General features: G+C 51.6%; 2 protein-coding genes across 2 annotated transcripts in view; one reads left to right on the forward strand and one right to left on the reverse strand.

The window, feature by feature from the left end:
• The first annotated feature begins 1,443 nt into the window (after positions 1-1,443).
• Positions 1,444-16,861, forward strand: Krt7 (keratin 7). Its single transcript, XM_021217312.2, has 9 exons — positions 1,444-1,865; positions 3,116-3,327; positions 5,288-5,348; positions 7,636-7,731; positions 8,815-8,979; positions 9,781-9,906; positions 12,535-12,755; positions 16,149-16,183; positions 16,574-16,861. The coding sequence occupies exons 1-9, from the start codon at positions 1,560-1,562 to the stop codon at positions 16,720-16,722; spliced, it is 1,371 nt and encodes a 456-aa protein (XP_021072971.1). The 5' UTR covers positions 1,444-1,559; the 3' UTR covers positions 16,723-16,861.
• A 3,235-nt stretch (positions 16,862-20,096) lies between these two features.
• The window catches only part of LOC110335233 (keratin, type II cuticular 87-like), a 7,923-nt gene continuing 5,441 nt past the window's right edge, over positions 20,097-22,578 (reverse strand). The window contains 3 exon segments of the mRNA XM_021217313.2: positions 20,097-20,999; positions 21,356-21,387; positions 22,111-22,439. Coding sequence (XP_021072972.1) covers positions 20,806-20,999; positions 21,356-21,387; positions 22,111-22,439 — 555 coding nt within the window. The 3' untranslated portion in view covers positions 20,097-20,805.

A 22,578-nucleotide genomic window follows, 5' to 3' on the forward strand; every position in this document is an offset into this window, starting at 1 on the left:
TCAGGTTGGTCTGGGAATGTGGGGGCAGGAGGAATCTAGCTAGCACTGGAGTTTTAAAGAATGTTCCAGGGAGGGGTAAGAGGCCCAGGGCAGATGTGGGGTAGGCTCAGGAATGAGGAAGTATTTCTCAAGCCTGTGTGTGGTGGTTATAGGGGGCTGAGGCCTGGATTGAAGTGCCCAGGTACTTTTGTCTGTGCGTTTCCCAGCTCTTGTTAGACCCTCATCCTGAAGGAGCTGTGGCTGAGGGGGCCAGAACTCGTTCAGGTCAGCCGCCCTGCTGAGACACTTCTCAGCCCAGCTTGAGAAAGAGAAGGAGCTCTAGGTGTAGGTGGGACACAACCTCTAAAGTGGGGGATGGGTGGCAGGGGCTGTAGCAGGATGGAGAGTGGGGTGCAGAGGGGGGGGGGACAAAGGACTGAGGAAGCACCTTGAGGGGTAGGGAGTCTCCTTGAGAGCTTAGGGGTGTCTACCTGAAAAGGCAAAGCAGGAAGAACATTCCATTCCCATCCTTCCCACCTAGGATGCCCCTAAAGGGCAGGTGGTTTTCACTGCATGGAGCCAGAGGTAGGCTAAAGGCTGTCCAAGTGAGTCTGGGAAAACCGGAAGTCCGGGAGCACTCCGAGGAGCACTGAGCACACCACTACGGGATACCACAGAGGCCAGTTTTAGTTGATTTCCTTCTCAGGCATAGCCTAGTGGATTTGTAAGCAGGAAAAAACGAGGCAGAGCAGGGAGGAGCGTCTGGATGTGAATGGGAGGCAGGACACACATGTGTGCATACAAATGTGTTCAGTTGTGAACCCAGACCCCCCATACACAGACTGCACCCATATACACTCACACTGGTGTGTCTAGGGGTATGAGGGCACAGAAGGGTACGCACAGTCATCCCAGGAACCCATACAGTAGTTTGAGGAGGGGGTGAGGCAAGCCCTCTGAACTTGGATGGTGGGGAGGGTGCAGTTAGTGAAACAGCCCTTCAGTAAGGCTCACCACAGGGCCGGGTTACTCAAGAACTGAGCTGAACTCTCCAGTAGCAGCTGGGGGGGGGGGGAGGAGAGTCCTAGGTCGCCTAGGGCTTCCCCAGTCAGTGGGTGAGGGGTTTCAACTTTCTCACCAGGAGCTGTAGTTTGTCGGCACTTCCTCTTGTAGCACTTGGCTTTCCTGCTAGCCTCAGGAATTTAGGTATTCACTCCTCGGACCTGCTCCAGGAAGCCTTCCCCTGCCAATTGTAAGGTGGTCTCTTTGCGGTCCAGAGATTTCTAGGCTGTGGGTACCTTGGGCAACTTGCCTGAGGTGTGGGTGTCTCACGATGGTGTCTCGGCCTCCTGCAGACACTTCCCGAGTGGACGAAGAGCCTTGGGCGGCGGCTGGGGGGCGGTGCGGAGGCAGAAGGCAGGCGGACAGGAGGGCCCTGGCTGCAGAGAAAGGTGGCCAGCGGCCAGCCCCGCCCTGTCCCCACCTGTGTGCGCTCAGCCTCCGCCCGCATGGAGGGATAAAAGGTCGCAGACTGCCTGAGGTCAGGGAGTTCGCGCTGCTCCTCGCCGCGTCCAGCCGCTATGTCCATCCACTTCAGCTCTCGCTCCACTGCTTACCCGGGCCGCGGGGCTCAGGTGCGCCTGAGCTCGGGCCGCGCCGGCTTCGGCAGCAGGAGCCTTTATGGCCTGGGCACATCCAGGCCTCGTGTGGCCGTGCGCTCCGCTTATGGGGGCCCGGTGGGCGCTGGCATCCGCGAGATCACCATCAATCAGAGCTTGCTGGCGCCACTGAGTGTGGACATCGATCCCACCATCCAGCAGGTGCGCCAGGAGGAGCATGAGCAGATCAAGACCCTCAACAACAAATTCGCCTCCTTCATCGACAAGGTGAGGCAGCCTCAGTCATACCCTAGCGGTTCTTTCCAGCCACGCCTTGCCCTGGGAGACTGGTGCAGGTCTCTTTCCTCTTGTGTCTTCGGTGGGCCCTGTGTAGTACCTCTCCTTACACTCTCCTTTAGTCTCCAAACTCCGCTCCTCCAACAACTGGCCTTGGGCCCCTTCCTTTCCTCAAGGACTTAAGGTTTGTCCCCCAAGTTCTCTCCAGCTTCCTTAGTTGACTGGTCTCAGGGTTAGGGTTAGGGTTAGGGTTAGGGTTAGGGTTAGGGTTAGGGTTAGGGTTAGGGTTAGGGTTTTGTTACAGGTGTGAGGCTGGGAGCTCTGGAGGCCAAGGCCAGCAGTTAGTTCTTTGGTGTCTGGGTCCCTTTCCCTGGGTGGAGGTTGTGAGGAGTCAGGAATGGGGTGGGATGGCTCTTCCTTTCCCGATGGGAGAATGATGTATCTGAAGTAGATGCTGAGAATAAAGGCCTGGCAGAGGGAGGCTTCTGCCCTACTCACCCGCCTGTTCCTCTACCTTCCTTTGTTGGTAAGAGGTAAGGTTACCTCTGCCTTTGCAGATGGCTCTGTGGGAGATCGGGACTTGGTTGAGGGACCCTTTGGAAGGTATACTCCCTGGCTGTCCATCCTGGTCATTCAAGGGCTTCTAGGAAACTGAGGCCTGCAGTCCTGTCTGGCCCTCTGGCTAGGACCAATCCCTTGCTTCAGCGTTGTCTCCCTTCCAGTCTTCCCGCCTGTACTGTTCTGCCCCAGAAATCCTTAAAAGAAGCCTCCCAGGTTGCTCTAGCCCTACTTCCTGCTTTAAGCAGAGCTGTGCCGTCCTAATCCAGCTCTTGATTCCCCAGGCTGCTGGTTTCGAGGGTTTTTCTTGCCTCCCACCTTCAGGCTGAGATAAGAGGAAGGAGAGAAGATACTGAGGAAGAAAGAAAAATTCCAGTGTGGAAGGAGGGGCTAGTCCAGTCAGTCCCCTAATACCCTCTCACCCCCAGCTTCAGAGAAGAACGGAAGGGGCTATTTAAAGGGCAGAGGTAGAGAATACCATCGAAGCAGAATTGGCTAGAAACCATGTACTCCACTAAACCAAGCTCGCCCACTCCATGGTTTATATCCCTAGGGTCCTAGGGATGAGGGGTGAGCACAACTGGTGGACACATGGGCTCTGCTACACAGTGGTTCCAGACTTTTCAACATCTGTGGTGGTATAGTCTGGCCCCTCAGGTTCCTCCTCTTCCACACCCCTCCAGGTGCGCTTCCTGGAACAACAGAACAAGATGCTGGAGACCAAGTGGGCGCTGCTGCAGGAACAGAAGTCAGCCAAGAGCAGCCAGCTTCCCCGCATCTTCGAGGCTCAGATTGCTGGGCTGCGGCAGCAGCTTGAGACACTGCAGCTGGATGGGGGCCGCCTGGAGGTGGAACTGCGGAACATACAGGATGTGGTGGAAGATTTCAAGAATAAGTAATGTCCCTGGTGCCTCTTGGAGGATCCCAGCCCCCTGGGACAGTATGCCTCTCACACACAGACACTCTGCAAGTGTCCCTGGTTCAGGGGTCAGAGTGCACAGCTGCTCAGCACTGGAACGGCTGGAGCTATGGCCTTTGTTGACACAGTCCCTGCCTCACCTCTCCTTCTTGCCCCCGGGGGCTGTTGCTGGGACGTTCTGGCCATTTTTTCCCCCAACTTAGTCAGAGATGACCCTGTCTACCTTGACAGTGCTAGTTCCTTTTTTGGTGCCTGACTAAGTCCCTAGGCACCATGAGTAGAAGGCGTCCTATGACAGGAATGCTTCAGAACTTATAGCCCTCACAGATTATTCTAGAACAGCCTTTCCCACCTCATGCCGATGAAGAACTGGAAACCAGACAGTCTATGGGACAGTCAAAATCACATAGCAGGTCATAGGAAACTTGTTCTTGAAGTTGGGTCCTTAATTCCCAGGAGGGGCCAAAGAGCTGATATGAGAAGGAAAGAAACAGATGGGGTTGACAGTTTTGCATGACACAGCGGGGCCCAGGGCAGACCAGGGATGGAGCCACCAGAGACAGGAAACCTGGGATTTGTGGGCACCTTTGAATGTCCCCTGCAACGCTTTCTTCTCACTGAACAGAAAGCAAAGCCTAAGACTTGAGCAGGGCTCCCTCTGCTGCCCCCACCCCCCTCCGCCTGAGCACTGGGGACAGCTAGTGTGCTCTGTGTGTGGTTGTGTGACTAAGAGGGACCAGCTCTGACTGGAGAAGAACAAACAGGACCTCTGGGGAGTGTCTCCCACCAGCTGCTTCCCTTGGGCAAAAGTCAACAGACAATCTCATAGAAGGTGGAACCAGACAGGTGCAGGGCAAGAGGATTCTGGGTAGCCAGCCAGCCAGCCCCCATTGTCAGGCAGTCAGCCCACACCCAGCTCCCCTTACCTCAGAGCAGCCAGCTTCTGTGAGCTCCAGGTAGAGGACGAATGAGGAACAGGCAGCAGGCACAGGGAAGGGGAACGGCTGCCCTGAGAGCTCAAGCCTATTTGGAGCCCAGCAACCCAGCCCCAAGGTGGAGCTTCAGAGAGCCTTGCAGGTGTAGCTTCTGTGGGACTGAAGTACCACTCTGGATGTGTGGATGTCCCCAGCCTGGCTCTTGCCTGGTACCGTGCTTTCTACCAAAGCCATTCGGGCTACCTGCCGCCAGTCTCAGCAGGCAATTCCTGAGTTCCTGAGCTCTCCGTTCTTCATCCCCACTTTCCCACCTGTTCTTGAATTTTCTTTTGATTCTCCACATACACACCGGAACAGGCAAATGCATACTCTTCCCTTTTTGCCCTGCTTGCAGAGATCCTCCCAAAGCCAGGTGCCAGCTCCTTCAGAGGAGGAGGGATTTGGGGGAAAGATACAGGCTATGCCATTCAGGCTTGGCTTTTCAGGATTTCATGTGCTTTGTCCTGCTTCAACAAGCTTCTCCCCTTTGAGCTTCCTCTTCACACCTCAGGGGTGGGCCTACCTAGTGGTCAGGCTGTGTCAGCTGTGGGGAGTTAGGCTAGGGATTGTCCCTTTGTAGTACAGTGACCTGGGCAGGTGACCTGCCTCTATGTTTTCAGCTCTGACAGTTACAGCATTATGTTGTGGGGCTGTTGGGGGGGGGGTGTGAGTTATCCCGCAGGAAGTGCACACCAGCGCAGGCTCCATGTACAGCCAGCCCCTAAGCATGGCTATGATTGCTCTCCCCATCAGTAGCTGCAGCCTTTGGCTTTTAATTCACATACATTTCCCGAGCCCCTTCCTTCCATGCCGAGACTCAGAACCTTGGGCCTCGGTATGGAGGTGAGAGAAATTGTGTTTTGTAGCCTGACCCCCGCTCTCTGAGGTGTGTCATTGAGGGGAGTGTTGTGTGTGAGTGTTTGGAGGCTAAGCCATGTGTTGTCACCCCTGCCTCCCTGCAGGTATGAAGAGGAGATCAACCGACGCACAGCTGCTGAGAATGAGTTTGTGTTGCTGAAGAAGGTGAGGGGCAGGGGTGCTGGAGGGCATCTCACACACAGGATGGGACTCTGGCTTTACCACAGGGCTAGGTCTGTGGTCAAGGCCTGCCTTGGTCTAAACAGGGAATGATAAGCTTGGAAAAGTCTCAAAGCCACACTAGAGCAGCACAGCCTCTGTTTGCATGTTGTGTGTTCATGTGTGTTTGTGTGTGTCTACGTGTGAGTGTGCGTATATGTGTGTGTCTGTATGTGTGTGTCTGTATGTGTGTGTCTGTATGTCTATATGTGTGTGTGCATCTGCGTGTATATGTATGCCTCTGTGAGTGTGTGTGTCTGTCTCTGTGTGTATGTATATGTGTGTCTGTGAGTGTGTGTCTGTATGTGTCTATATGTGTGTGCATGTTTGTGTGTATGTCTGTATGTGTGAGTGTGTGTTGTATGTGTGTGTCTCTGTGTGCATGTGTATGTGTGTCTCTGTTTTGTATGTGTGTGTATATGTGTGTGTGTATGTGTGAGTGTGTGTTGTATGTGTGTGTCTCTGTGTGCATGTGTATGTGTGTCTCTGTTTTGTATGTGTGTGTATATGTGTGTGTGTATGTGTGAGTGTGTGTTGTATATGTGTGTGTGTGCATGCATATCTCTGGTGACTGAATAGAGTTGTTTCCAGGCCTTTAGCATTAGAACTAAGACCAGAAGACGGAACTTTGATAGGGAGGTCTTAGGCTCGCAAAAGCAGCTCTCTGCTAGGGCTTGCTCCAGACCCCATGACTCCTGTGTGGCCTCAGGTGTTTCCAGAGTGAACAATAAACTATCTTGAAGCAAGATGAGCTCTCTGACCCTGGAGACATGCAAGTGACTTTTGGAAAGCTGCAGGAACATCTTTGGGGGACCTGTGCTACCTGCCAGTTAGAATTCTGAGTCCAAACTCTCTCATCAAGCAGCTCTGTGTTCCAGGCCCTGCTGCAGGCAGAGCGGGGGCCTTGAAGACTCACAGGTCTTCCAAGAAAGTGTAGGTCAGAGAGTGCAAAGGCTAGTCTTCATGGCCAGTTTGACTGAATTTAGAATCACCCAGGAGTTGGATGTGCTAGGACACACCTTTAATTCCGGTGCTTGGTAGGCACAGGCAGAGGACTGCTGCAGGCTTGAGGCCAGCGTGGACTACACAGTGCATGCCAGGCCAGCCAGGGCTATACAGGAAGACCTGCTTTCAGTTATATCACTATCAATCACTTGTAAGATTGGTGAGGTGTACCTTTAGATGTCTCCAGAGAGGGTTGACTGAGGGAGGACCATCTGCCTTGCCTGTAGACAATACCATCTGATGGATGGGCTAGGGCCCTGGGCAGAAAGGAGAGAGAGAGAGACAGAGAGAGAGAGAGAGAGAGAGAGAGAGAGAGAGAGAGAGAGAGAGAGAGAGAGATACACGGGGCAGAGGGAGACAGAGACAGACACAGCAAGAGAGAGGGAGAGAGAGACAGAGACAGAGAGACACAGAGAGAGACAAAGATAGACAGAGACAGACAGACAGACACACACACACACACACACACACAGAAAGGGGGGAAGAGAGAGACAGGTAGAGAAGGAGGGAGAGAGAGGCACAGACAGACAGACAGACACAGGGGGGAGAGGGAGACAGACAGACAGACAGACAGACAGAAAGAGAGACATGGAGAGAGACAAAGACAGACAGAGACAGACACACATGCGGGGGGGGGGTGGAATAAAGAATTCCCTCCCTCTTCTGGTCAGCCATGCCGTGCTCTTTGCTGGGACTTCTGAGATCTGGAGCTTACACCTTTATTTGCTTCTGTCAGGCATTTTGGTCACAGTGATGCAAATCCACTCACAGAGACCCTAGCTCCCACCTGGGCTTTACCTGTGGCTCACCTGCCTTGGAGTCACTCAGTGATTCAGTAAAACAGGCCAGCTGGAGTTGCTAATCTTAGGAGGGCAAAGGGGGATCTGAGTGATTGAAGCTGTGCTCACGTGGACTCTGAGAAGTCGAGGCTTTCAGGGCGGCCGTGACTTGTTCTAGGTCACACAGTCAGGATCCTGTCCACAGCACGAAGCCCTTGGGAGTTGGGTACATGTTTGGTTTGGGGCTCAGGTTCTTTGGGCTGCAAGTGTTGTTGGTCCCAGGGGTGCATGGGAATGTCACCCATCCAGCAAGCAACCTGGAGAGCCTGGGGAAGCAGGGGAATTTTATCTTGGAAACTTGGGCAGGATTGGCTAACTTGCTGTCATCTCCAAGGACTGTTTTCTGTCTTGAGGACTTGGTGTCACTCTGTCCTATCTCTCCACCCCAGGATGTGGATGCTGCCTACACAAACAAGGTGGAGTTGGAGGCCAAGGCGGACAGTCTGCAGGACGAGATCAACTTCCTCAAGACCCTTCATGAGACAGTGAGTTCCAGGGTGGGTGGCATGTCTCCTAGTCCGAGGAAGGGGATAACAGTGGATACCATCTGGCATCTAGTCTTGGGAAGGAGGTACGATGGCGTCATCTGACAGAGGTTTGACTGGGACAGGGTACCGAATGCTTCTTTGGTCTATCGGATGTAGCCTTTACGGGATCATCCAGCCTCCATTAGGTCTAGAGCTGGTGCCTACATGCATGATACTGTCAGGAGTGAGGGTCTTTAGGCTGCTCACAAAATCAAGCTCAGGGTCGGTCTTCCTATCTTTGACTTGTGTTATGTATATGTAGCTGGCTGTATATGTATATGTATATGCATATATGTATACACACACACATATAAAACTACACTCTACGTGATGCAGTCTCTTCTCATCGGTGGCAGTAGTTTTATACCCATTGCAAATAATACAGAAAAGCAAGTCATAAAATTGAAAACAGATTAATTAATAAACTGTGTCTGTATTTACCTTTTTTGGATTGCTGTGTGCCTGTACGTGCACACACACTCGGACATGCATCCGCACACGTTTTGAGGTAGAATCTGATTGTTTCACCCAGACTGACCTTGAACTCATTATACAGCCTACGCCGGCCTCCAACTTAGGATCCTCTACCCTTAGCCTCCTCAGGGCTAGATTTAGAGATGTGAGCCACCATGTCTGGCTAAAATATGTACTCTAAGAAAATCAGTCCTGTGTTCTTTCAGGTGATGGCATACTGTAGACATGCTTGCCTGCCTGTAAACACAGCTATACTGTGGTTTCCAAGGCTGCAGAATGTCACATGGTGGAATAAGAATGGTTACAGTATCCACACTGACTCCTGTTACATTAGACTTGTATCCTGAGGGGACCACATTGTCTCATTATCTCTTTTAATCCTACCAGACTCTGATATTGAGATGCTAGCAGCCAGGGTAGGCAGAACTATGTGGTATGTGCTGGGTCCGTGCCCCTTGCTGCCTGGCCATTCTGCTCACTCCAGGTTGGGTAGGTTCTACTGAGGTCTGGGAACGGGATAGATCACGTCCCAGGCATGCAGCCCGATGTCCTGTCTGGTCCCTGCAGGAGTTAGCAGAGCTGCAGTCGCAGATCTCAGACACATCTGTGGTGCTGTCCATGGATAACAGCCGCTCCCTGGACTTGGATGGTATCATTGCTGACGTCAAAGCCCAGTATGAGGAGATGGCCAACCACAGCCGGGCAGAGGCTGAAGCTTGGTACCAGACCAAGGTGTGTGGCTACCTGGGGTATCTATCTTTCCTCTTTCTGCCAGGCTCTGGCGCCTGCTACCTTGCTCCTCACCTTGTCTCCAGCCTTCAGGACCTGTCAGACCCCAGTGGAGTTCAGAATGAGAAAGGTGACAAGGCTCCTGCCTTAGGTGAGAACCCAGGCTGATGGGACACAGGAAGAGGAATGAGGCAACGCACTGATTGATGGCATTCGGTTTCATAGTGACCATCAGGCTGGGCTAGGAGGAGTGTTAAATGGCCTGTCACCTCCACACACATAGCCCACAGAATAGCCCTTTTATGTGTGCAACACTATAATCATCGTTCTAAACATGAGGAAGCAGGCACAGAGAGGCTGAGTGAGCTTCCAGCTTTACGCAGCTAGTTTGTGGAAGAGCAAGGGACTAGATCCTGAAGTGCAGTATGACAGGCCCAGGAGACTTAGTTGTTGCTACAGAGTCAGAACAGCTGAGAGCAATCTGCTAAAGAAATGGTGGAGTCTTTGGAGGAAGCCAGAAGTCAGGTTTGATGGGAGTATAGGGCATGGATCCCTGTAGCATGCATGGGTAAAAACTCAGGCTTGGACTCATGTTCTCAGATTCTGACTAGGAGGGGTTGTAATGTCCTGTAGTGAGACCTTTGGGGGGTGTGGATGTGGGTGGGGTTGGGCAGCGGTGGTGGCTGAGAGGCAACACCCTTTCCAGGGAATGCAGGCTGGGAGGGGCTTTCTGTGGCTGGGGAGAGGGCCCAGTGGCTGGCGGTGATGGTTCACCCTGCCGTAACTGTGTTCTCGGGCTTTCAGTTTGAGACACTCCAGGCCCAGGCTGGGAAGCACGGGGATGACCTCCGCAACACCCGGAATGAGATTGCGGAGATGAACCGCACCATCCAGAGGCTGCAGGCAGAGATCGACACCTTGAAGAACCAGGTGGGAACCCACTCTCCTGTCCTGCTGCCTGAGAGTGGGAGGCAGCTAGTCAGGTCAGGTCAGGGTCAGAGTGAATCTGGGAGGCCTGGGCCCAGGTGGGTGCAGCTCACATCTCAGGTCCTTCGTGAGACCTCCAGGTAGCGTGAGGTTGGCCAGACCCTGGCTTAGGGTTGAACCTGGTAAGAGTCATGGATTGGCATGGAGCCTGTGGAAGGGACCTCGGGCTGCCTGCTGAAGATGAACCACTTATGATGCTGAACACTCTGCTCCTAGTTCTGGGGCTTACGGCACACCTATCAGAAGTCCATACATGTCCCACCCCTGTCTTCACTCTGGACGACACCCCTCCTTCTTTTGATCAGGCCATGCTAGCCTGCTTCCTGAAGCTTGCTTTTACTAAACATTTATGCTCCAAGGCCTTTCCATCCAGCTGGAATGTGATTCTCCCAGCTCTGCCTATGGCCGTTGCTTTCTCGTCCCTGGGATTTAGGGCCAGAGTCCCCTTGTGGGGGTTGGCTTCTTTAAACTCCCAGCATCACACCCACAGCCCATCTGAAGTTCTTTGAAGCACTGGAGGGTTTGAGGCTATTATTAAGGTACTGGCAGTTTTCTCTTGGCTGGAATTACATACTCCTTGAGCGAATAAACCATCTGTCTGGCTCACTGGTCCTGCCTTCTGGAACCTGTCACACCATAGGGACAAAAGTCTTGTAGCAGGGGCTGAGAGCACAGGAATTTGGTTGGAAGTCGGAATTGGGGGTGTTGATGAGGGAAGGCTCCCCTGAGCCCTGGTGGAGATGCTTAGGACAATTCAGCTGGAGCAGGTGATACCCGCAGCAGCTGCGGTGGGGATCTGGGGATGACTCCCCCAGAAGTCCCTGAGCCCTGTAGGCTGGTTTATACACAAGGGTGGATGCTTGGATGCAGATGCAGTGCAGAGCATAGCCCTGCACTGAAACAGTCCAGGCTTTTGGCCAGGAGAGGAGGCTCAGAAGAACAAGGGCACTTTCTCAAACCTTGTCACCTTCCCCACATCCATCCACTTTCGTGTGATCCTACTCAGTCAGCTATCACAACTGTGGGCCTCCAGGGGCTGGGAAGGGTCTCCGGAAGCAGCGGGCCGGCCCTGGCCCAGGGGACATTAGTGTGGGAAGAATCCACTGAGCGGTGCCCACTGAGAGGCAGACTACAGCTGAGAGAAGACCCTAGGGTGGAGAGGGGTCCTTGAGGAGAGTGGAGAAGCTCTTGGCTGGGGTGTAGGGACTGGGAGGATGAGACCACTCTTGTGAGTGGCTGTGTTAGTCAGCTATCTACCTATGTGGAAAAAATGCCCGAGAACCAACTTAGAGGAGAATAAGAGTTATTTTGGTTCATGGTTTTAGTGCCCGATCACTGAGCATAATCACTTTGAGTGGGTAGCTATGCAGAACATCATGGCGTGTGTGTGTGTGTGTGTGTGTGTGTGTGTGTGTGTGTGTGTGTGTATGGAGAGATGGATCAGGGCTCCTCATATCCCTTCATGGACATACCCCCAGTGACCTCAGTTCTGTCCACCAGGGCTGTCCACTAAAAGTCCTACCTCCCCCCAATAAACACCATCAGCTGGGACAGTACCTTCAACACATGGGCTTTTGTGGCACAATCAAGACCCAAACGACAGAAGCTCCCAAAACAGGGGCAGCCGCAATGCTCATGGCAGACCCCAGCTCACGGGAGCTGGTGTCACCCTGCCCCAACCTACAGGGTACAGTCTCAGATCCAAGCCTTCTATTCAAACATGCTTCTTGTTTTATCATATATATTTTTAAAATACCTTTTAATTAAAATGTAATTACATCCCTTCCTCCTTCCAACTTCTCCCACATTCCTGCCCATTTTCTTTAAAATTGCTGGTTCCTGTTTTAAAGATGGCATCTGATTCTTGTTATCTGCCGGCATCTGTGATCCAATCAGGATCCCATGGCCTCGGAACTCTGGTGGGGGGGGTTGGGGGTTGGGGGTTGGCAGGTGCTAGGGTTTGTAATCGATAGCAATATTGATAGACAATGTCTAGGTATCAGGTTGAGACCTTTGCACATCTCTTTTTTTTAAGACTCTTAAAATTATAATTAAAAATTGAGGCTCATATTTATTTGCTTTATTTCATGTGTATGAAGGTCCTGCTTACGTGTACGTATGTATATCACATGCATCCTAGGACTGGCCTTTGGGACAGTTGTGAATGTCTATGTACGTGCTGGGAATTGAACCTGGGTCCTCTGCAAGAGCAACAGTACTCTTAAAGACTGAGCCGTCTCTCTAGCCTGACCTGTGTGTCCTAGCTTATCTTATCCTCACAGTAAACCTGTGAAGTAGATGCTGTAACCATTACTATTTTAGAAAGAGGAGAAGCAGTTAATTCACCCAAGGCTACACCACTAGAATGCAGCAGAGCCAGCACCAGACCCTGAGCACTGGACCTCATATCCTTGTGTATAACCTTCAGCATTCCCTGGTATTCAGGGGAGTAGGCAGGGACGGTAAAGCCATCCTCAGCGAGATGGGCAGATGCTTGCTGCAGAATGGGTTGGTGGGAAGGCAGTGAGCGGTCAGCTGGCTTCTCACTCGTGGCTTCACTACTGCCCACAGCGTGCCAAGTTAGAGTCCAGCATCGCGGAGGCGGAGGAACAAGGGGAGCTGGCACTCAAGGATGCTCATGCCAAGCAGGGGGAGCTGGAGGCTGCCCTGCAGAGGGCCAAGCAGGACATGGCCCGGCAGCTTCGAGAGTACCAGGAGCTCCTGAACACCAAGCTGGCGCTGGACATTGAGATCGCCACCTACCGCAAGCTACTGGAAGGAGAGGAGAGCCGGTGAGAGATACAATCTAGTCAGTCAGACAAGCTATGTGCTAAGTTGGGGTCAGGAAGGTCTGTCCTTGTTATTGATAGACCTACAGGCATCACCCAGGTGCCCCTCCTCTGCAGGGCATAGGGTGAGAGGGTGCGCAAAACCTATGATTGCTTCTTAGCCCTGTAGAAAATGTCCTCCTAGAGCAGTGGTCCTCAACCTTCCTGAAGCTGTGACCTTTTTATACAGTTCCTCATGTTGTCCTGACCCCAACCATAAAATTACTTTCATTGTTACTTCATAACTGTGATTTTGCTACTGTTAAGAATCATAATGTGAGTATCTGATGTGCAGGATACCTCATATGTGACCCCTGACAATGAGTCCTCTGACTTCATGACCCACAGGTTTAAGAACCACTGTTCTAGAAGAAAAGGCTATATGTTAAGTCCCACACGGGGCCATTAGCAGGGCTTTAAAAAAATAGTGTACTTCTTGGCCTATGCATGTGTAAATGTGTGTTTGGTGCGTGCATCTGGTGTATGCACACATGTGTGTGCACAGGTTCCCACATCCAAGCTGATGCTTGGAGGACAGAGGAGGGTGCCAGTGTCCTCGGTGTCTGCCTGATTTTGAGAGAGGGTCTCTTACCGAAACTGGAGCTCAGCTGGTGGATAGCTGTAGCTGTCCAGCAGCCATGGATGGACTGGGTTACCTGAAAGGGGGGCTGGAAATGAAAAGGATGGTGTGTGAGAGAAGGATGAAGCCAAGACAAAAGTTTCTGATCAAGGCTCAAAGTTTAATAGTCAGTACTGCGTTTATATAGGGAAAAGCCCACAGACCCATCCTTTGTTTCAGCTGGATTGAGTCACAAAGCAAGCTCAGCAGGCAGTCTACTCCTGTAGGAAATTGACTCCACCTGGGTCCTTAAGGTTCAAGCACTTAAGGTCTATTTAGCCTGCTCAAGACTGGGGGAAGGGCACGTGATCCTCCTATCTTCCAGCTGCTCCCTAATAGCACTGTGGTTACAGGGATGTTCGTGGACACACACACACACACACACACACACACACACACACCCTTGGCTTTTTTGTTTCTGAGGAGTCAAATTCAGATCCTAGTGCTTGTTCAGCAAGTGTTCTTATCCTCTGAGCTGTCTCCTCAGCCCCTAGCAGGGCTCTCTTACTTGGTTCTCAGCAGGTATTCAGGAAGGCAGGTCAGGAGCACTGCCTCCAGGGTCTACAGAGGGACAGACTGTGGTTCAATTAACCGAGGGACAGCATAGTATGCAGTTGACGCCTGCTGATTCCTGACCATGGACGTCCACAGGGCTAGGCTGCTTTTCATGGCTAACTGGGCTAACCATGTGGCTCTTGGTGTGCTGGGAGTTCCTCTGTCCCCAGAGCTGTTTGCACAGTCACCTGCAGTGTGAGCAGGACTGGCAGGGGTTGGGTTGGCTTCCGGCAGGACAGAGCACTTCAATCTGTGGCTGGTTTTGTTCTTACTCCTGCAGTGGCTGATTGCTTCTGCAGGAAGAGGCTGTGCCCTGGGGATGGTTAGAATTTGGAGAGGCATAGGCATGGGTGTAGACTTGTTAGTTTCCACTTGTTAGAACCCAACATAGAGTCAGATAATATGTAAGCCATGTTTCTACCCTCAGGGAGGAAGTGCATACATCGTGGAGATAAAACATCTGCAAAGGGAGAGTGTTTATAGACCAGGAACATGCACTTCAACATTTATTGTTATTATTATTATTAATTATTATTTAATATTTATTTTCTTGCACTTAAAAATCCTAATTAAAAAACCATTTGTGTGTGTGTGTGTATATATATATATATATATATATATATATATATATATGCCACACTGTGAAGGTCATAAAACAACTTTTGGGAGTAGATTCTCTCCCTCTATCGTGTGATTAAACTCAGGTTGTCAGACTTGGTAGGTATTCTCTCTTACCGTGGAGCCATCTACTTGGTCCCCGGAACTTGCATTTTTTTTCTTTTTAAATACTAAGTTTAACAGAAGAACTTTTTCTTTCCTGAGCATTATTCTTGAGCTGTATGTGTGTAGGTGAGGAAGAATGGAATGGGTAGGAAGGCAGGGGTGTGTTGGGGCAGAAAGCCTAGGTGGTAGGAGGAGGGGGAAACATGTTTGAGGGTGCAGGTCAGATGTAGAGGAAGGTCTGTATACCCTATTCAGTATAATTTATTACACTACACTATTTATAAGTACTCTTATTTACCCCCCTGGCTTCTTTGTGGGAAGAGGAACTAAACATCAGAGGCCCCTGGAAGGCAAGTTTACTGCCACTCAGGCGGCTCTCTCTGAACCTTCTTTCTACTTATACGGGGCCCAGAGTCTTGATTTTTCCTGTTTTAAATCCCTCAACCCCTCAGTGATTCCTGGGCACATCCGGGACTGTGCAGCTCTGAAACTTTCTTAATTGTTAATAGTTTGTATTCTTTGAGATACAATGTTGCAAATATAGTCACAAAATCAACATATACATAGAATAGAAAGGAAAAACCAAATCAGTCACCCTTCCTTGGACTTTAGGTCTCTTCCCCCTGAGCCCTTTAGACAGTACACTGGGCAATCTGACAAGGACTTGCTGCTCGAAGGTGTCCTGACCTTGACTGCTCCACCTTCTAGCAATTTCTACCATTTGATCCAGCATCCTGGAAGTCTCTTCTTTTCTCCACCGTTTAAGGCTGCTGAGGCATCAGTCCCCACCCCATCAACATAAGGTGTCTTTTACCCAAATCAAACAAATTGAACCCCAAGGCCAAGAGCTTGGTGACAATGGGACTCTGAGTCACCAAACAAACACACCCAGCTGCCTCAGACCGATTTTTAATTTCCACTGCAATGCCTGTTTCAGGCCCACGGGTTTCTGAAAGCCGCCCTGCCTGCCCCCACCCTCGCAGTCCTGGCTGGGGCTGAAGTTAGTCAGTGAACAATTCATTAATTATTTCAGCACCTATTAAGTAATTGTTAATTCCAGGCCTCATGCTAGGGGCTGGACACAGGAGTCTGCAGGCAACAGCCCATTCTGAGAGCTTCTGGGGAGGAAGGGCAGAGCCGCTCGCAAACAATAAACATGACAACTGTTTCCCAAGCCCTAGGTGCTCAGGGCTCATAGGGAAACTGAGTGCAATGTATCAGTCTTCACAAATAGACCTGCCACCTTGGTTCTGGAGGTAGGACCAATTTAGAGGTGAGACATGGAGGGACTTTGGCTGGGAGAGGGGTCTCTCAGGTATTTTCAAACAAGGCTAAGGGCGAGCTGGGAACGAGGAAAGAAGGATGGGCATTCTGCTTCGGGGCTGGAAGCAGGTAGCCAGTGGTGCCAGCTCAGCACTGAGGTAAGAGCTACTCTCATGGATCTGTCCTCTGCTCCACAGGTTGTCTGGAGACGGAATGGGACCTGTGAACATCTGTAAGTTCTTGGCCACACCTTGAACTGTGGAGACTTAGCTGGGTCTTTAGCGGGGTAGACTGGTCCAAAGGCCTGGCTTGTGTGGCTGGGAGCCCTCTCCCCCCAACTCCATATACAGTTCTGGCAGATTCCATGGAACTCATATCCACCCAGCTCAGTGGCCCAGAGCAGGGGTGGGGTAGTGGGAAGCCAAGTGAGAGAAGGCTTTGAGCTCCTGTGGAGGGAGGGGCTCCTGTCACTATGGGAAGTTTCATTTGGGCTGCTGGGGGATGGCTGTTAGAGAGGGGAGGCAGATAGAGGAGAGGGGCAGCTGTGGTGGGGGGTGGGGAGGGGAAAGGGTGGGTTCCCTGGGTAGGGGAGTGTGTACTAACAGATCCTCTCCTCTTCCAGCGGTTGTGAATTCCACTGGGGCCAATGGCAGCAAGCTTATCTTCGGGGGAACCATGGGAAGCAATGCTCTGAGCTTTAGTGGGGGACCCGGAGCCCTCAGGGCCTATTCCATCAAGACTACATCTACCCGCAGGGGCACCCACAACTGAGCACATACAACCAAGCTGTAGGCTTGGAGAGACCTCATACCCCTTTATCCACCTTATGTCCCTGTCCCGAGCCTGGAAGATGGTCTGAAACTGCTGTTGGCTTTAATAAAGGGCCTCTCTGAGAGAGCTGCATCGACTAGCTAGGAGTGGTACTCACAGGGAGCAGAGGGGGTAGTGTGCTCAGGACTGGGGTTCAGACACAGGTATGGCTTTAAGGTGCTGGACCCCCATCCATGGTGCCACCTTGGCCCTTGTCCAGCCTGGAGCTGGTTCCAGTGCCTCTCCTGAGATCATTTAATATGGCCACTGGGTACAGGAGGTTGTGGTTACAGGTGGATGTTGAAGACCTTTTCCCTTTCAGGGAGGGTCTACTTGCACCCCCACGCCCTCTGTTGCCAGCCTGTAGTTTTGAGGTGAGATCAAACACATTCAGTTCTTTAAGGCCCTGGACTTTGGTGACCCAGAAAACTCCCCAAGACACCCACAGTTAGCCCTTCTGAGCTCTGGGCCTTGGTGTTCTAATACTTATAAGAGGTCCTGTCCTCTGCCTCTGAGATTCTTTGGGGATGATGATCATGGAGGGAGATATGGTTATAAGAGAGGTCCCAGAGCCTAGGCTGTGTGTGTGTGTGTGTTGAGGAGGGTTTGTTCCTGGATCCTTGGATGGAGGAATGGGTGTGTCTATATCCCTAGGTAGGGAGGAGGGAACCTCTGTGCTGGGACTTCCAAATGTCTGATCCCTGATGTAGAGGTTCATGTGTCTGTGAGGTGAGGGTTTTATGCCAGGGCAGAGTGAATATGAGGGGCTCTGGGGAGCTGATTGGAAGTCTCTGAGTCTGAGGCCTACAGAGTAGGGGTGGAAGCAGCCTAAGGTGGTCTTAATAAAAATCCTCTGTGAGTGAGCTCCATTGGCTAGCCAGGTGTGGATGGGCACAGGCTATAGAGGATGGGGACATCGCCAAGGACATGTTGACATTTGAGGAGTCTATGTATTTAACCCCACAGGAAGGAGTATTGAACTTGGGTGTGGCGTGGGGCAGGGCAGGTAGGAAGTGGATCACTGGTGTCTTAGCAGTTCCTAGTGGTGAGGTCCTAACTCACCAAGGGTGTAGGAGTCTCAGGTCCTTTACCTGGGGGAGGGGGGTACAGTCCATCTCTCCGAGCCTTTGTGGTTCTGTGAGTTTGGGGGCTCCCAGCTCATCCGCTGTGCCTTGGGGATTATGCTGTGTGGAGTGGGTAGGTATCCAGAGACAACGCCCCTCCTTCCCTCGCTCACAGCCCTCAAACAGGAAACCTGGACAGCAAGGCCAGGCAGGGGGTGGGGGAGGCATGGTTAACAAAGCAGCAGCTTTGTTAGAAGGGGAAGCCCAAGCACAGCGAGCAGAGGGAGCCCAGGCAGTGGAAGTTGGCCCCTGGGAAGCTGGGATGCCGTCCATCACCACAGCTAAGATTGGAGGAGGTGGGTAGGGTGCACAAGGGTCCTGGGGCCAATTTGTCCAACAGAAGCCAAAAGTACCCAAGCCCCCAGGGCATCCTGACTTGAGCTGCCCCTTTGCCCAGAATGGTGAGGAAACTGGTCATTTAGACACAACCTCCGTTGTCTGTACCACTCTTAACATTCTTACCTTCCAAACTCCTACAGGACAGCCCATTGAGCTCTCAATGCTCAATGGCTTTCCTAACTTAAAGTTCCAAAGACCTTCCACAACCCTCCCCACAACACCGTCAGGTCTGTCACAGCAATGTCTCACTATCCTGGTACCAATTCCAGTTCTGTTCAGGGTTGGATCTCATTCTGGGAGCCTTAACTTGATAAGGTTAAGAGTCACCCATGTGGTGCTCATTTTGAAAGCATGATTGGGTCACAGAGAACACCCTGAGGCTTGGCACTGAGTGGCAGGGCTGGGGTTTCTGAAGATAGCCCAGGAGAGGCGATTGGTGGAAGTGCAGCTCAGCGTTTTGCTGTGTACCATAGAATTCGCCAGTACCATAGGATGACCACCAAGAACAGCAGCACAGGTGGAATAGAGTGTTGCCTAGAATCCAAGCTGTGTGTGCTATGGTAGAGACAGAGAAGTGATCCAGGCCCTTTGGAGGAGCCCACAGCTCATGAGTGTATCTCAGACATTGAACATTGAGTTACATACACAGTTGAAGTTTTGCATAGAATTGATCATGACTGTCCCTGGTTCTTCTCTCTTGGTGTCATTATGGATGGTTGTGAACCACCATGTGGTTGCTGGGATTTGAACTCAGGACCTTTGAAAGAGAAGTCGGTGCTCTTAACTGCTGAGCCATCTCTCCAGCCCAAGGCTTTGGATTTTTAAAAGAGAAGCTTTAAAGCTATTTGAATTTGTAGGACGGTGGGATGCTTTAAATTTGTAAAATGTTTCATATTGTGATGTTTATATTAATGTGTGATGGTGGCTGTGGGGGATGGGGGAAAGGAAGGAAAGTTCGTGGCTTTAACAGTGACATGATTGAATGTCAAGATGACAGGAGTTGGCTGTGCTAGGTAGATTTCCGTCCACGTGACACAAACTAGAGTCACCAGAGAGGAGGGAGCCTCAAGTGAGAAAATGCCTGCGTAAGTTCAGGCTGTAGGCAAGCCTGTAGGGTATTTTCTTAATTAGTGATAGATTGGGGTGGGTCCAGCCCATAGTGGCCCTGGGTTCTATACGAAAGCAGGCTGAGCAAGCTGTGGGAAGCAAGCTGGTCAGCAGTGCCCCTCCTGCCCTGTCAAGAGATCCTGTCCTGGCTTCCTTCAATGATGAGCACAATATGGAAGCACAAGGCAAATTAACTCCTTCCTCTCCTATAGCTTTGGCCAAGGGTTTTCTTTTCTTTCTTTTTCTTTTTCTTTTTCTTTTCTTTTCTTTTCTTTTCTTTTCTTTCTTTCTTTCTTTTTTTTTTTTTGGTTTTTCAAGACAGGGTTTCTCTGGATAGCCCTGGCTGTCCTGGAACTCACTTTGTAGACCAGGCTGGCCTCAAACTCAGAAATCCGCCTGCCTCTGCCTCCCGAGTGCTGGGATTAAAGGCGTGCGCCACCACGCCCGGCTTGGCCAAGGGTTTTCATCACAGCAGTAGTAACCCTAACTAGGATGACAAGATGGCTTATTTTTGGGTGGGGGATGGCTATAAAGAGAACTAGAACTGTGTTCCAGGCTGGCAGGGGGAGAGGAGGATGAGTGTGGATCAGGGTGTGAGAATGGACAGGAAAAAGAGGAGTCACAGGGGTGACCGGATAAGCCCCTTGGGGCTCACCTAAGATTGGTTGGCTGGTACAAACAGGGGATTGAGATAGTGACACAAAACATCACACATCTTTGCATCGAAGCAGCGTTTATTGAAACACAGATGGGGTCAACCCAGAAGGCGAGGCACCCACAGACAGAAAGTGGCCATAGTCCCCATCCCACCACCTCTCCCTTGGACAGTTCCCTGTGCACAGGCAGGGGAGGCCTGGAGCAAGTATGGGGGTCTTTGAAATGTGCAAAGGCTTCTTGAACAGCGAGATCTGTTCAAAGCCCCCTAGCCAGGGGCTGTAGGTAGTAGGCCTCCCCAGAGAACAGACTATTTTCTGGGAGGTAACCCAAGAAGTGTGGTTAGAGCAGTTTGCCCCAAAGGAAGGCAGTCAGCTAAGGAGGTTAGTAACCCAACCAATGATAGGCAGGTGCTTGCAGTTCTTGTACCTGGGGCCAGAAGTGGGAGCTGCTTGGGAAGGGTTCCCTCTGGTTCTTGTTTTGGGGGGGTATGGCTGGGTGGTTAGGATCATGCCTTGACCCAAGAAGGCCACACTTTATTGTTCAGTCAGCCTGGGTGACCGGTAGTGTCCCGGAGAGCTTGGTGAATAATACAAATCATTTACAAGTATCTGAAGACAGGTTGGGGTTAAGGGAAGGGTTGGGAATGACCTAAAGTGAAGCCAGAGGAGAACTGGGAGACAACTCCCTAAAAGGAGAAGGCAGAGGAGCGTGACCCTAAACAGGAACATCTGGAAGATTCTGGAAGCAAGCACACATTTTCCATTCACACACCACTCCACTCTGGGGCAGACAGGTGGCTCATTTGGAGGTACTGACACTAAGCAAAGCGCACTGAGCGGCTGCTCCCACAGGTGAAGCTGGAGGCGCGGGGCTGGCAAGGAGAGCAGGAGTCAGGGGCCATCACTGAGATGCTGCCCCCAGTGACAGAGGGTCCAGAGGCAATCTGGCGCCCTGGGGTTGTGCCATAAGTGAGGCCCCCACATGTGACTCCTCCACGGGAGCTGCTGACACCTGTGGGAAGAGGAACAGGGAGGAATGAGGGGCTTGCTGGGGTGTCACCCACCCACCAGATGTCCCTGAGGGCTTCACATATAGGGCCTGCCTCCTCCTCAAGGGGTCAGTGGTTAACATGACAGGTTCTGTTTTTTCAACCCTTAGACCCATCTCCCTGGGTTGCAATTCCTGGTGACCACCAGTAAGGGGCACTCAACTATTGGATACCCTTTCCCATCCCCAGAAGTCCTTAAAGAAGAGCCGGGAGAAGAGGAAGTTGGGGACCATTGGAAGTTCAGTGGGGTAGCCTTGTGATTAGCTTTGCCCATTCCCAAAGCCATTTTTCTAGGNTTGCATTTCTAGCAGATACTTACAGACATTCACAGAGCCCACACCCTCGCACAGCCTAGGGGGAAAGAAAGTGCCATTAGTTCCAAGCAGTGAACTGGATTCCTGGAGACAGTTGCCCAGGGACAGAGAGTCAGTTTTTGTTCTAGGTAGACTCTATTTCCTGAAAGGCAGGAAGGGCTTTCCCAAATCCTCATCAAATGTTAACTTTCTTTCTTTGATACCATGGAGACCAGGTCTCCTGGTTTCAGAGTAGCAGTGAGTGGAATTGCAACTTTCACACACAACACACGCCCTGAAATCAGTCTGCTGAATGCCAATAGTGCTTGTAGCAAGGACTAGATAGAGCCAGATGTAGACAGGGTACATCATCCTTATTATACTTGAGCTTAATCTCAAAGGAAGCTTTGAATGGGCTGTAGAAGCCCAGGATCCAGTGTTGGATCCCAGCTCTGCAGCTTAGTAACTTTGTGTCCATGGGAAATGTGCTGGCTGTTGAGCCAATCTGCCCATTTTCAGATAGTATGCTTCCTTGACAGGATGTAGAATTAAAAACTGGCTCTTGACATAGAGCATATGATATGTGACAGGTAGCATTAGCACTGAAGCCTGGCCTGGAGTAGGGTGGATAGATTTGTGTGTCACACTTGGGACAAGACAGTTCCCTGGGAGAACCAGGGTCATCTCCTTCCATCCAAGGACTGACAGGCTCTAGCCAGCTTGCATGTTTAAGACAGTCTGGCCCCTCAAATGAATTCCCACAAGGTTCTTCTCAGCTCACCTCTGCTCCTCGCCCTCCAGCAGGCGCCTGTAGGTGATGATCTCGACGTCCAGCCCCAGCTTGGAGTTCATCACCTCCTGGTACTCCTTGAGCAGGCAGGCCATGTCCTGCTTGGCCTTCTGCAGGGCACCCTCCAGCTCAGCCAGCTTGCAGCGGGCATCAGCGAGGGCAGCCTCTCCCTGCTGCTCAGACTGAGTCACAGCAGCCTCCAGCTTGGTGTTCTGGGGACACAGAAGAAATGGAGATAGCCAAGGGTCCCTGGGTCTGACTGTCCTTCACCAGCATGCTATCCAGTCTTTCCCAACAGTCGGGAACATTCTAGAAGCAGCCTCTTGCCTTGCTCACATGGGTCAGCCTGAGTGAGCATGATCAGGAAACCCAGCTGTGCAAATAGGTGGGAGACTAAATGGTAAGCTCCAAGCAGGACACATGCTGGCTGTGTGGCACCGGGTACACATCCAGCCTCTC

The sequence above is a fragment of the Mus pahari genome, chromosome 17 (genome assembly GCF_900095145.1).
Source record: "Mus pahari chromosome 17, PAHARI_EIJ_v1.1, whole genome shotgun sequence".
NCBI classification, from domain to species: Eukaryota; Metazoa; Chordata; class Mammalia; order Rodentia; family Muridae; genus Mus; species Mus pahari.